The sequence below is a fragment of the Macaca fascicularis genome, chromosome 20 (genome assembly GCF_037993035.2).
Source record: "Macaca fascicularis isolate 582-1 chromosome 20, T2T-MFA8v1.1".
Lineage (NCBI taxonomy): Eukaryota > Metazoa > Chordata > Mammalia > Primates > Cercopithecidae > Macaca > Macaca fascicularis.
In genome coordinates this window covers 84,713,022-84,726,798 of record NC_088394.1, presented here as the reverse complement: position 1 = coordinate 84,726,798, position 13,777 = coordinate 84,713,022, and the positions used below count along the sequence as shown (strand labels likewise).

General features: G+C 61.0%; 2 protein-coding genes and 1 long non-coding RNA gene across 9 annotated transcripts; 2 read left to right on the top strand and 1 right to left on the bottom strand.

The window, feature by feature from the left end:
* Window positions 1-966: 966 nt before the first annotated feature.
* Window positions 967-3,482, top strand: APRT (adenine phosphoribosyltransferase). Of its 6 annotated transcripts, none has more exons than XM_005592783.4 (5): window positions 967-1,096; window positions 1,278-1,384; window positions 2,383-2,516; window positions 2,790-2,868; window positions 3,106-3,482. In XM_005592783.4, exons 1-5 carry the CDS (start codon window positions 1,017-1,019, stop codon window positions 3,246-3,248), a joined length of 543 nt encoding a protein of 180 aa, XP_005592840.3. In that variant the 5' UTR covers window positions 967-1,016; the 3' UTR covers window positions 3,249-3,482. The 6 variants fall into 6 exon arrangements, with proteins under 6 accessions (XP_005592840.3, XP_045238102.2, XP_073882898.1 ...); XM_045382167.2 differs by having other exon boundaries at window positions 3,039-3,482; XM_074026797.1 differs by lacking the exon at window positions 2,790-2,868.
* A 659-nt stretch (window positions 3,483-4,141) lies between these two features.
* On the bottom strand, window positions 4,142-8,950 carry CDT1 (chromatin licensing and DNA replication factor 1). 2 transcript variants are annotated; one of them, XM_045382165.2, is made up of 10 exons: window positions 8,688-8,950; window positions 7,928-8,134; window positions 7,693-7,829; window positions 6,957-7,154; window positions 6,722-6,867; window positions 6,507-6,607; window positions 5,945-6,133; window positions 5,416-5,568; window positions 5,137-5,338; window positions 4,142-4,506 (listed from the first exon to the last, which is right to left on the bottom strand). In XM_045382165.2, exons 1-10 carry the CDS (start codon window positions 8,910-8,912, stop codon window positions 4,343-4,345), a joined length of 1,722 nt encoding a protein of 573 aa, XP_045238100.2. In that variant the 5' UTR covers window positions 8,913-8,950; the 3' UTR covers window positions 4,142-4,342. The 2 variants fall into 2 exon arrangements, with proteins under 2 accessions (XP_045238100.2, XP_045238101.2); XM_045382166.2 differs by having other exon boundaries at window positions 7,928-8,068.
* A 171-nt stretch (window positions 8,951-9,121) lies between these two features.
* LOC102143237 (uncharacterized) lies at window positions 9,122-13,358 on the top strand. Its single transcript, XR_010583898.2, has 3 exons — window positions 9,122-9,538; window positions 9,641-9,962; window positions 12,840-13,358. It is a non-coding gene; the product is annotated as an uncharacterized lncRNA (long non-coding RNA).
* Window positions 13,359-13,777: the final 419 nt, after the last annotated feature.

The window sequence follows — 13,777 nt, the reverse complement described above, 5'->3', positions numbered from 1 at the left end:
AGCCGGGCGTGGTGGCGGGCGCCTGTACTCGGCCAGCTACTCAGGAGGCTGAGGCAGGAAAACGGCGTGAACCCGGGAGGCGGAGCTTGCAGTGAGCCGAGATCGCGCCACTGCACTCCAGCCTGGGCGACAGAGCGAGACTCCGTCTCAAAAAAAAAAGGCTGCGAAACGAAGAAAAGTTTTGGAATAGAGCACAAGGCATTTTAGCCCTGGGGATTTTTTTGAAAGGAAATTGTGTTTGGAGGGAGTTGTGCTTCACGCAACCCCCTGGGTACCAGTCCTCGGGCGGCCAGGGGGTTCACAGCTCCCCACCCCAAGGCTGAGGAGTCACCTGGCCTCTGCAGGCGGACAGAAGGGCCACTGCCTTCGCGGATGCGCCCCCTGTCCTGGCCACGCCTTCCGGCCACTCTCCCCCAGGTCCGGGCGGGGAAGAGCCACCTCAACGGCAGGGCCCATCCATCCGCGAGAGGCCAGCGCCCCCGGCAGGTCCAGCCCAAGCCCGCCGCCTCCGCCCTGGGCTGCTTCCTCCGGGTCCTGCACCGCCCTCCTGCTACTTGGACTCCTTCCTCACGCCCTCCTCCACCCCGCGCGCCAGCCTCCCGCGCGCAGCGTGGGGATCTCAGCCAATAGCGGAGAAAGGGTGAGGCCCGTAAGCGCTCCAGGTGCGTGGGCGAGACCAGCTCACGCCCCTCCTCCAGCCGCCAGGGCCCCGGCCCACAGCTGCCTGGCTGCAGTCAGAGGCGCGGCCCGAGAAAAGGAAGGGCGCCTTGACTCGCACCTTTGTCCGGTTCGAACGTTCTGCTCAGTGGTGCGTGGAATGCGAGCGCGTCTTAAAATCGATGGCGCCTAGGAGTCCATGAAATACGGTACATGCTTCCGGCGAGGGACGCCCCTTCCCGCGGAAGCCCCGCCCTCACCCGCGCATCCGCGCCCCGGGGATGCCCCGCCCTTCGTGGCGGCCCCGCCAGTCTCCGCGCAGGCGCGCTCGAGCCGCCGCTGGCTCCTCGCACGCGGCCATGGCGGACCCCGAGCTGCAGCTGGTTGAGCGGCGGATCCGCAGCTTCCCCGACTTCCCCACCCCGGGCGTGTTATTCAGGTGCAAGCGCAGGCCGCCCTCGTGGCGTCCCGACCTGCGGGCCTGCGGATGGGAGAGCGTTGCCCGCGACCTCGGCACTGTCCGGCAAGCGGGGCGGGCAGGGCGGGAACCCTCATCCTTCGCCCCCGGGGCCGCTGCCCTCCTTCGGCCCCGGCGTCACCAGGCCTATCTTTGGGTCCAGGGACATCTCGCCGGTCCTGAAGGACCCCGCCTCCTTCCGCGCCGCCATCGGCCTCCTGGCGCGACACCTGAAGGCGACCCACGGGGGCCGCATCGACTACATCGCAGGCGAGTGCCGCGTGGCCGCATCCAGGGCGCCTCTGCCTCCGCGCGCGCCGAGGGTAGCACGTGGGCTCTGCGCGTCTGTTTGGGGGAGGGCTTTTGGGGTCCTTCGGGGGCGCCGGGACGGGCACGGTGCTTGGGGTCGCCCCCTAAGGGTTGTGAGGTTGGGCCCCCGAGGCCGCCGCGCTGTGCAGGCGCCCTGCCCGCAGGTTCCGGGTTCCCAGCCCAGGACAAGCGTGACCGAGTCGCCAGGTCAGTTGGTCTCCCTGGAGTGCCCAAGCTGAATCCACGGGGCCCAGCTGCCTCGCTTCTTGTTCCTTCTGCGAGCTGGTATTGAGCGCCTGCCACGAGCCAGGACTTCCCTGGTGAAGATCACGGAATGCCCACCCAAGGAAGGGGGGCCTGGAGGCCTCCGGGAGAGCCCGAGAGGTGGCCCAGGGAGAACAGTGTGTTCTGGTGGTCTTGCCTCTCCTAGGGCGTGACAGCCCACTCCCTGCACACTGCCCTGAGGGAAGCGCCAGCACTGCCAGAGCCCCCTTCTCACCTCCTGCAGGAAGCCCTCCCTGACCTCCTGCCAGGCTGGGGCAGGGTTTCCCTGAGCGTCCCCCAACCATCACAGCTCAGGTCACCTTGAGAGACTCACAGCTCAGGTCACCTTGAGAGACTCCGTTTTTAGACAGAAGCCCTGGGGCAGAGCTGCCTTTGAGAGAGAGTTGAGGCCTGACAGGTTTCTACCAGCCCCATTAAAGATGGGCTGCTGAGCTGGGGGAGAGGGGCGGTGACTCCCCCAGGACCACAGCTAAAAAGTGGCACCTTAAAAGACAGACCCAGGTCTGCACTCTGACCCGGAAGCAGCTCCTGGTAGGTGACAGGTGACACTCCTTAAATGGCGCACGTCACCGGCCTTTCAGCTGGGAGCCAACCATGTAGCCCTTGGCACCGGCCAACCCTGGCCCCTGGGGACTCCCATGCTGCCAAGTCACTCCTGTCACTCGCCCTGACAGGCCTAGACTCCCGAGGCTTCCTCTTTGGCCCCTCCCTGGCCCAGGAGCTTGGACTGGGCTGTGTGCTCATCCGAAAGCGGGGGAAGCTGCCAGGCCCCACTGTGTGGGCCTCCTATGCCCTGGAGTACGGGAAGGTAAGGGGCTGGGGTGGCCAGAGGAAGGGGAGGGCCAGGCCACCGTGGCCACTCTCCCCCAGATCTAAAGGCCCTCCCAGGCGTGTCAAGTGGAGCTGCTGTGGTTACAGTGCTCTTGGGAGCTCAGAAAGGGTGAGACACAGGCTGGGCTCACACAGCCAGGGAACAGCAAGGTGGGGTTGGAGTCAGGGCCTAGGGTGGCAGCTGCCAAGCTGTGCACACACAGCTGTTTTCTGCGGGAGGCTGAGGACCACACACCACTTCCCACTCCAGGCTGAGCTGGAGATCCAGAAAGATGCCCTGGAGCCAGGACAGAGGGTGGTCGTCGTGGATGATCTGCTGGCCACTGGTGGTGAGGGTCTCCCCACAGCCAACTGCTGTGGCTCCAAGGGCCTGGTGGGAGTAGGGCAGGACCTCGCTGTGCCTGACGTGGGATGCAGCTTACTATTGTCCAGCTTACTATTGCCTGGTGGCCAGGCCGACACCTTCCTCTCTCCCCGTACCCTCCCCTCCCCAACCCAGGGGCTGCCCTGGAGCACCCAGTCTCTACAGCCCAGGCCAGCTGGGGACCTCACCCTCCCATCCCCAGGAACCATGCACGCCGCCTGTGAGCTGCTGGGCCGCCTGCAGGCCGAGGTCCTAGAGTGCGTGAGCCTGGTGGAGCTGACCTCGCTTAAGGGCAGGGAGAAGCTGGCTCCTGTACCCTTCTTCTCTCTCCTGCAGTATGAGTGACTACAGGGCCTCCCAGCCCAACATCTGCAGCTGGAACCCAGGGACATTTCAGCCCTGGGCAACTGCAGTGACCTCTGCAGTCACCAGGGGCACCAGCTGCCCGCAGGGAACATATCCCTTGCTCGGGTTCAGCACCTCTCCTGGGGCTGGAAGTGCCAAAGCCTGGGGCAAAGCTGTGCTTCAGCCACCCGGGGCCCAATTACACACAGAACGCAGTAAACAGCTTTGCCATGAGAGCCGTCTCCTGTCATCCTGTTCCCCAGGGCAGGGAGCCCCAGGACACCACCAAACCAACTGGACTATGGGCACGTGCTGCTCGGCATGATGCCCAGCAGTCTGGCCTGGTTCTCACCTCAGGAGCCGGAACCATCCAGGCACTGCAGAAAGAGGCCGTGTGACCCATCCTCTAGGGACGCACGTGAGGGCTCAGGGGTAACTAAGTCTGTCAATGCAGGTCCCACCCTGAGGCGGCCAGTGCTACTGAAAGGGTTCTACTGCAGATCTAGTGGCTGTAAGCCCGACTTTATTATAGTACTGAAGTCAGTGTGTGGGTGGGCCAGTCCCTTCTGGAGGCTCCAGGGATGTCCTGCCCAGCTTCTCCAGGCTGCCTGTGTCGGGGCAGGGCCGCGTCTTCAAAGGTGGCTGGCTCTGGCCCTCTTGTGAAGGCCCCCGCGGCAATCTTGAAGTTCTTAATGACAAAAGTCACCCTTTGCTGTGGAACGTCCCATGTTCAGAGGTTCCAAGATTAGAGGGGATGGCCTCCTGCCACCCACACTACCCAACCCCATGTTGCCAAAGCCCCCTTCACCCTCAGCCACATTCCCCTGCCCTGATGGCCCCCTAGGGGGTGCTGGGATCTGGCTTCCCTTCCCCACCAGCAGCAAGGACAGAGGTGCCCACAGAAACAGGTTTAATGTGAATCCACCAGGTGAGCCCCATGCAGGGGCCACCACCTGCAGCCAGAGACCCTTGGGCTGTGCAGCCTGCAGCCCAGCTCTGCCTCTGGCCCTCAGGGGCACTCCGGAAAGGAAAAGTAAAGTGCATCATGTTCATAAAAGAAAATGCTGGTGGCCCCAGGCCAGTGGCCCCCAGGCTCACAGCCCCTCTTCAGCGCGGGCCTGGCGGGCCAGGCGTGCAGTGATGCTGGCCAGGTCCGCGGCCTTGTCCAGCTTGACGTAGGTGTCGGTGCGAATGTGGTGAAGGCTGAGCCAGTCTGGCAGGAGCTCGGAGAGGAGCAGCAGGTGTTTCTCCATCTCCCCTGTGGGAGGAGAAGGGGACACAGGCTGGTGCTGGGCCCCAGCCCCACACAGGCAGCACTTGAGACCAGCCTGACCACCCGACCTCTGTGCCCACCTGGTCGCCCTCAGTGCCCCATCCCCGGGCCTTAAGGCAGAGGTGGTTCTGATCAGAGGCCCGGATCTGGGAGGCATAACAGTGAGTGGAGAGAGCCAGGCCTACAGTTGAGGCCATGTGAGGAGGCACCAAGCATGGGGGCCACCAGCCCATGAAAACCCTGAGGCAGGGGGTGCCCTGTAGTGTGGGGACCCCCACGTGCTCAGGGTGTGGTGACCAGAGGCCTGGGAGGCCGTGTAGGGTGCACGTGGGGCCCCTTCTGACCAAGCACTGCACGCGGTCAGGGAAACGGGCCAGGGCTGTGAGAGGGAAGCTGCCTCCAGAGGCTGCAGGTGTGGAAGGGCTGGGTGAAGGCTCAGGGGTGGCTCAAAGGAGGGCTAAGCACCCAGCACACACCAGTGCAAGTGGCCAGTGCCCACTGCACATCTGAACAGAACAAATCAGTGATAGACACCCCTGGTCAGAAACCTGGGGAGGCGGCTGCAGCACTGGGCAATTCCACTGTGCACGCCCCCTCACCCGGCCGTGCACGTACCGGGGCTCATGGCAGTGCGACAGCTGCCCACCATCCTGGCACAGGCCACCTCCATGCTGAGCGCAGGCTTGCGTTCGGACACAAACACGCTCCGCAGCACGCGGGCCAGCTCAGGCAGCCGTTCTAGGCGCTGCAGCCGCTGCTCCTGCTCCGGGCACCGCGTCATCTGTGCCAGCTGCTTCTGTGCCTCCTTGGCTCGGACCTGCAGCAGGTGTGGGGACCTGGTTAGTGGGCAGCAGATCACCAGGCCCCCACCCGCCATCACTGGGGATGACTCACCCGCTCCAGCAGATCCTGGGACACCCCCTTCAGAGCGCTGGGAGAGGCTGCAGGCGGGGTGGCTGGTGGGGTATCCGGCAGTGCTGGCCTGGGGGGCCCGGGGCTGCTGGGCTCAGCAGAGCGCAGGGCCAGTTGACTCAAGGCCTTCTCCATCTGCGGGAGGGACAAGTTGGGGCGGAGAGGTCACAGGAGGCAACATGCCCCTGGCTCTCTGCCCAGGAGTCCCCGGTATCTCTCAAGGCACAAGTTAGCCCGGCACACTGGGTGGTCTGTGCTGGTCAGTGCAGTGTCCCAGTGTGTGGCATCGCCTGCCCGGGGCCAACTCCCCAGATGGGGCAAGTGACAGAGCCAGGCTTAGAGGTTGCAGCTGGGGACAGAGGGCAAATGCCGCCCACTCTCTGGACCTCCCAGCCAAGGAGGAAGCCAGATGAGGCGTTAAGCTCATCGCCAAGGCCCCACCTCTTATGCCCGGGGTCAGGCTGGCCCACCCACCCGGAAGAAAGGGGCTGCCCAAGCCTCGCAGCCTCACCCTGGGTGACATCAGGCTGCGGGCCCGGGCCAGCACCTCCTGAGCAGTGGTGAGTTTCTCCGTGGCGGGTGGCTGGGGCAGCACAGCTGGCTCGATGTCGGGCACTTCATCCACGTTGAAGCGTGGGTGCCAGCGGGTCAGCTGGTCCTCCGGCACCACCATGGGGGGCCTCAGGGAGGCCAGGAAGGCCTGGGGAGAAGGAGCAGATGGGTGACACTGGGCACATTTGAAACAAGGAGAGGCTGCATGTGAGGTGGGGCTGTCTATGCTTACGTCCCCGTCCCAGCCGGGCCACCTTGGGCAAGTTACTTAGCCTCTGCCCAGTGTTCAGCTTGGAGGGAGAGCACACGGCCTCCCACAGCCCATACTCGCTGAATGCCTTGGGGACCTTCTCAGTGCCTGCAGCTGCACCCTGAGCACACCAGCCCTCAGCTCAGGGTGAACCCAGCCCGGTTCCATCCCGGGAGAAGCCGTGGGTGGCAGGGATGCTCCAAGCACAGGGTTACGTGCTGAGGCAGTGCTTGTGCCACCATCTTTGCACAGCAGGGCCGGGGTCGCTCACCTTGTGGTGCTCCTTGACGTGCTCCACCAGCTTCTGGCTGAAGATCTGCCGTCGCTGCAGGAGGCGCGAGGCCGTGAGCTGAGGGGCTGCTCCGTCAGCCTCTGTGGGACGAGTCCAGGCCTGAGTCCCGGCCAGGCCGCCCAGCACCTCACACCCACCCCAGAAAGTGTGTGGGTCACAGATGGGGAAACCAAGGTCTTGCACCCAGCACCTACCCTGCTCCAGCAGTGGCTCGATGGTGAGCTGGTAATCTGATCTCTTAACACCATCCTTGAAGGTGGGGACACCGCGCTCCTGGCGGAAGCAGTAGGAGGCCGGGTACACGGTTTTGATCTGGCCAACATTACGCTCCTCAAAACGCCTACAGGAGGAGGGGGCCGGCTCAGGAGGCGGCAGGCCCGGGCCCCCTCCCAACTCCAGGGCAGCCCCAGCCCACCCGCGGCCACTCACCTGCGCATCATGTCCTGCACGCCCCGCTGGACCTTGGCAAAGGTGGGCGTCTCAGAGCGGTTGTGGAGCATGCCCACAATGGTGTCCATGCTGCGGAACATCTCCGCCAGCACCTGGTACTTGTAGGGCAGCACGAGCCCCGGTGGGCCAGGCTGGGCCAGGGCATGGAAGCGCTGGTAGGCGGGCGCCTTCTCGCCACTGTCAGGGAGGGAGAAGCCTTGTGAGAAGCAGCAGGCCCCCACCCCTCCAGTGCCACAGCAGGCCCCTCGACCAGGGAGCCTCCAATGGGGCCTGCCATGCCACACACGATGGCTTTCGCGGCCCTTGCACAGCCACCAGCATTGGCACCGTTAGGGGTAGAACTGGTGATGGGAAAGCCCAGCTCCACACCCCAGCTCTGCTGTGTCCATGCGGCACCCCCAGGGAAGCTCTGCCCTCTTCCCAGCCCAGTTTCGCCAGCTCTCAGGGGCAGGGGCAGACAACACACCAAAGCATTAGGAGCATTTGGAACCTGCCAGAGCGCCGGAGGCAGGAGCTGCCCCCCACAGGAGGGACTGAGGGCAAAGGGCCAGCGGTGCCTAGGACCTATTTCTCAGGGGTCTGGCTCCATGCCCTGGTGACCTCACCACCTCCCTCCTCCAAAGGAGCAGACCTGGGCCTCTGCCAGGATCGCCCGGCCATGCCTTCCACCAGCCGGCCTTTCCCAAGGCCTCCTGTCCACCCACCCAGCACTCACCATGGCTCCTCAGGGCGGCCCTTGGCCTCTGGGGTACAGGACTCCCCAGCATCCTGGGCACTGGACTTCAGCACTCGGACTCTTGCCCCCAGCTCCCGGGCCCGTTGGAGGCATGACGCAAGCTCAGAGATGGTGTCCTTCAAGGGGATCAGGGGACGTGGTGCCGTCAGGCAGTCAGGCAGTCAGGCCGGCACCACTCAGCCCTCCCGAATCTGTCCCAGGCCCCGCCCCTCACCTGGTTCTGCGAGGACCTCAGCTGGCGTGGCTGACCTGCTGCCGGGGTGGATTTCTTTATCTTCTGGCCCAGAGAAGGGCAGGCTGGGATGTCTGGGGCCTCGAGGGAGTCAGGGGCCTCGGGGGAACTGGGGCTGGAAACCTGGTGAGAGGGACCCCAAGGGTGAACCCATGACAAGACCTGGTGCTCCTGGCTCTGCAGAAGACCCTGAAGGATCAGAAGCCCCTCTGAGTTAACAGATGGGCATGGCTCGGGGGCTTAGGGCTTCCCGCAGGCGGTGGTCTGCGCTAAAGCTGGCTGGGGACCCAGCCTTGCTCTCGCCTTCCCGGGCAGTTTCCAGGGCGGACCCCCCTTCCAGCCCCATCATCATCATCAGATCCCGGCGCAAACCCCGCAGTGCCTCCTGCTCATCTCAGAAGCCAGCCAAGCCCCCCAATGGTGTCAGGGCGGCCACAGGGTCCCCCGACCTGTCCCAGAGTTCCCTGCGCCCTGCCCCCCGGCCTCAAATTCCCCGCGCCCCGCCCTGCCTCCCCGCCCCGTCCCCTCCTGCCTCAGTTTCCCCACCCCCTTCCCTCGGCCTGTTTCCCCAAGCCCTGCCCCCCGGGCCTCAGTCTCCCCGGCCTCAGTCTCCCCGAGGTCCGCCCCTGGGCCTCAGTTTCCCCGCCCCCGAGCCCCGGCCTCAGTCTCTCCGAGCCCCGCTTCCCGGGCCTCAGTTTCCCCGCCCCCAACCCCCCGGGTTCAGTCTCCCCACGTCCCTCACCGCGTCCGCCGACAGCCGCAGCCTCCGGCGGGCCGGCGGCCCGGCCTGGTCGCGTCCGGGGGCGGCGGGCGGGCGGGCGCGCTTGCGGCTGCCGCTGGTGGCGGAGTCCGGGGCGCGGAGTGCGGGTCTGGCGGGGCTGGGCGTGCGGCAGGCCAGCTTGGGCGGCGCGATGCGGGGCCCGGGGCGGCGGCGCGCAAAGAAGTCGGTGACGCGGCGCTGCTCCATGGCGGCGGAGTGCGCGACGAAAGCAAGGAAGGAAAAAGAAAGGGAGGAAGGGGCGGGCGCGGTTCCCGCCAAATTTCCCGCGGGCCCCCAGGCCCCGCCCCCGGCGCGGACGAACCAACACGGCCGAGCACGGGGAGGTACGGGGCGGGGCGCGCATGCGCGCTGGTGGGCGCGGGAACCGGCTTGGCCGCGCGCATGCGCCGACGTGCGGCTGTGGACCCGCCGGGGGGAGCCGTCGCCCGTGGGACTCTGGCGTGGTCTCCGGATCCCGCGTGTGGCTCTCACTTTTTAGGTCGTGTCGGTGGGGCCGCTGGCTTCAGGGTCAGAGGGAACGCAGTCCAGGCAAACAGCAGCGCGCGCCTGACAAAACCCCGGCGCTGCCCGGGGGGGCCGAGGACGGCGCGGCCTCGGGGGCTGCAGGCTCGGGCTGGTAAAGGCGCTGCCCCCGCGGGCCGCGCGCTCCTTATTTCTTTTTTTTAAATTGTTTCTATAGAGGCGGAGTTTACGTTGCCCAGGTGGTCTCAAACTCCCGGCCCAGTGATCCGCCCGCCTGGAACTGCCGCCTCCCAGAGCGCTGCGATCACAGGCGTGGCCTCCGCGCCCCGCGTTGCTCGCTTTTTAAAAGGGTGAATTTGATATGTGAATTATTTCTCAATCAAGCTATTACATGGAAAGGAAGAAAAGGAGCCGGGCGCGGTGGCTCACGCCTGCAATCTGTTTGGGTACAGGCTTTGGTGGCTGCCCTCCAACCAGCGTTGCCCACTCTGCCGGCAGAAAAGATAAAAGACAAGTCTCCTATGACTGAGCATTGGGCTAATAAGTGCCCACATCCCTGCCCGCCTTCCACGCCATGTCCAGCTTGCCAGCAGGAGAGGCATTGGAAGTCTGATTGCCCCGCCATCAGGACAGGCACCGCGCCTCAACGTAGTGCCTCTCCTCAAAGGTGGGAAGGCTCCTTCCAACTCCTACACCTTGACGAGGACTGACGGTGCCCACACTCGGAGACCCCGGTCACCCTCGCCCAGCCCAGGGTAACGCTACAGGTAGCGGGTAAGCCCATTTCTTTTCTCATCAATACTCTGTTTTGCCGTCCTATGGAGGACTTAGCCAACGCTCCACCATTTCAGTAGTTAGGGTAAACGGTAAACCGTCTAACCCTCGCCAGACCCCGATGTTAAATTGCTTCCTGGACTATGCATGTTTTGCCCACTCTTTCCTCATCATGCCCTCTTGCCCCACTTTTGCCCACTCTTCCCTCATCATGCCCTCTTGCCCCACCCCCTTCTAGGACGAAACATCTTAACCAAACTTAGGGCGTCCATTAACCTACCCTCTCATCCCCACCCTGGCTCCAACATTGTTTTCATGATGCCCTTGTGCCCCCGGTTGCAGATTCTCTCAACATTACCTGGACTCATCAAGCAACAACTAACCAGAACCTCCATAGAGGCACAGCAATTGTGGGTAACCCTACTACCCCTTGCCCTTACCAGACTACCAGCGGCACTTAGAAGCCCCACGGGCCGGCCGGGCGCGGTGGCTCACGCCTGTAATCCCAGCACTTTGGGAGGCCGAGGCGGGCGGATCACAAGGTCAGGAGATCGAGACCACGGTGAAACCCCGTCTCTACTAAAAATACAAAAAATTAGCCGGGCGCGGTTGTGGGCGCCTGTAGTCCCAGCTACTCGGGAGGCTGAGGCAGGAGAATGGCGTGAACCCGGGAGGCAGAGCTTGCAGTGAGCCGAGATCGCGCCACAGCACTCCAGCCTGGGCGACAGAGCGAGACTCCGTCTCAAAAAAAAAAAAAAAAAAAGGCCGGGCGCGGTGGCTCAAGCCTGTAATCCCAGCACTTTGGGAGGCCGAGGCGGGCGGATCACGAGGTCAGGAGATCGAGACCATCCTGGTTGACACGGTGAAACCCCGTCTCTACTAAAAAATACAAAAAACTAGCCGGGCGAGGTGGCGGGCGCCTGTAGTCCCAGCTACTGGGGAGGCTGAGGCAGGAGAATGGCGTGAACCCGGGAGGCGGAGCTTGCAGTGAGCTGAGATCCGGCCACTGCACTCCAGCCTGGGCGACAGAGCGAGACTCCGTCTCAAAAAAAAAAAAAAAAAAAAAAGAAGCCCCACGGGCCTTAGTCCTTTTGAACTGGTATACGGGCGCCCTCTCATGCCGCAAGAACCCCCTACTCTACCCACACCATTAGCACCCTACCTGCCATACCTTTCTCTTTTAAGACAATTACTGACTTCCTCTTCATAGAACCCTTAGCCACTCTTCTCCCCGACTCCTCACCTAATCATTTAGAAGACCGAGCCTGGCAAGGTACCCTCTGTGACTTTAGCCATAATGAGCGTACTTTCTGCACCTTTGTTGATATTATCATGGTTAACTATAATCCCAGTAACTCCTCTTACTACTCCTAACTTTGTGTGGAGATTCTCTATCACTGAGACTTGGACCACAAATAACCAAGTTCATTCAGTCATGCAAGGTACTGCAGATTGCCCCCCGCTAGGTTGCCAACAGGCCATCTACTTAAACTTCACCCTAAGTTCCCTCACTCCAGGCTATCGCCCGGCCCTGTGCTTCCTATATGACCAGACCTACTATAACTGCCGGAACTACTGGCAAGAGGCTAATGTTGGGTGCCCCTACTCTTACTGCAACATACATCAGTTAGGTTGGACAGGTGGGCGTCTACAAATGACAGCAAGCATATTTACCCAGGACGAAAATACTAAAAAATACAGACTTCTCATCAAAGATCCTTGGGATTCCCGGTGGGCCAGTGGGGTAAAAGGCGGACTTTATTCAACAGTCAGTTCCTCATATCCAACCGCAGCCATCCGGGTAATTAGAACGTATGTCCAACAGATACAATTCCCTAAAACTGTGCAGGCTCTACAAAATCAACGCGAACAAAAACTACAGGAACAGTTAAACCCCCCAAACAACAAAGACCCATTCTCATGGTTGGCCCTTATTCGTCTAGGACTTAATCTATCGCAGGCAGCCGGACTGAAAAATCTTTCCCAATGCTTTCTCTGCGCTACTCTCGGCAAAGCCCCCTTTTTGGCAGTCCCCCTACCAGCCGCTTTCAATACTACCAATGACTCTACCGGCTCACTTCAATCAGCACCCCTGTCTCAAGTCCCCTTATATCATAATCCACAAAGTCTACCCCTTCCCTTCTGTTACTCCACTCCAAATTCTTCATGGTGCAATCACACCCAAGCTCCCAGTAAAACCCAGACGGCTCCCCTTGGCGGCTACTTCTGGTATAACCATACCTTATCCAAAACTCTTAACTATACCTCCCTCACCCAGTCTCTTTGCGTTCCAGTGTCCTTGGTACCCAGTTTAACCCTATATGGTAAAGGAGAACTGTCTGAACTAACTTCTCAGCTCACTATTCCTAGCCAAAAAATCCAAAAACGGGCTATCTTTCTTCCATTAGTTATTGGGGTTTCCTTAGCATCCTCCCTAGTAGCCTCAGGACTTGGAACAGGGGCCCTCGCCTACTCAATTCCATCCACACAGACCCTCTCCACTCAGCTCCAGGCAGCCATAGAGGCTTCAGCTGAAAGCCCAGCCTCTTTACAGCGTCAGATCACCTCAGTGGCTCAGGTAGCGGCACGAAATAGGCGGGCATTAGATGATCTTACTGCTGAAAAGGGAGGAACATGCCTTTTCCTTGGAGAAGAATGTTGCTACTACATAAATGAATCAGGCTTAGTTGACACCAACATTCAAAGATTAAACAAAATCAAGAAAGAACTCCAACAATTTAACAGCCCTTTAGTACCCGGACCCCCTGTATGGCTGCTGCCAATAGTACAACAAATGCTTCCTTTCCTAATCCCCATACTAATTATCTGCATTATTTTATGTTTTGCTCCCATTTTTATAAAATTTCTCCGAGCCAGGGTCCAAGAAAATTACTCGAGTTTCCTTCAATCAAATGCTCCTACACCCTTACACCCAACTGCCAACCTCAGACCCTAACTATGCCCCTTAACAGCAGGAAGCAGCCAGAGAGAAAACTGCGCCCTAAAATCTTATAATCAATGAGAGGTTGGACTGTTTGGGTGAAGGAATGGGCCAAGATGGAGGAAAAATGAACAAGAAGGCATAGTCCCTGTTGCTTCCGAGTTCTTCACCACCAATTTGCCCGCGCCCGGGAAAGCACAAACCAACTGAGCATGCGCCAAGTGACGTCAACCTGAAGAAATCAAAACTTACCCATCCATGCCCATGAAGACACCCCCGTCCCACCCACTGCCCTCCCCTTTCCGGTCGCAAGGCATAAAAATCTGTCGCTGGCGAGTGCCGGCACGACTTCTCCAGCCCGCGACTTCCCTGGCCCTCCCTACTTGCGGACCAGAGAACCTTGCCCGAGAGCGCGTGCATATTTGCAAATAAAGGCTACCACTTTCTTTATTTGATTCCGGCCTCTTTTATTAATTAATTGGGCTTTTAATAAAACACAATCCCAGCACTTTGAAAGGCCGAGGCGGGCAGATCACATGAGGTCAGGAGTTCGAGACCAACCTGGCCAACATGGTGAAACCCCCTCTCTACTAAAAATACAAAAATTAGCCAGGCCTGGTGGTGGGCACCTGTAATTCCAACTACTTGGGAGGCTGAGGCAGGAGAATGGCGTAAACCCCAGAGGCGGAGCTTGCAGTGAGCTGAGATCTGGCCACTGCACTCCAGCCTAGGTGACAGAGCGAGACTCTGTCTCAATAAAAAAAAAAGGAAAGAAAAGAAAAGAAACTGCCTTTAACATGGCTGATATTTTAAAGTTTTAGTTCTTAAAACCTACAGTGCTCCAATCTGGGAAATGGCCTAGAGCGCTGGTTAT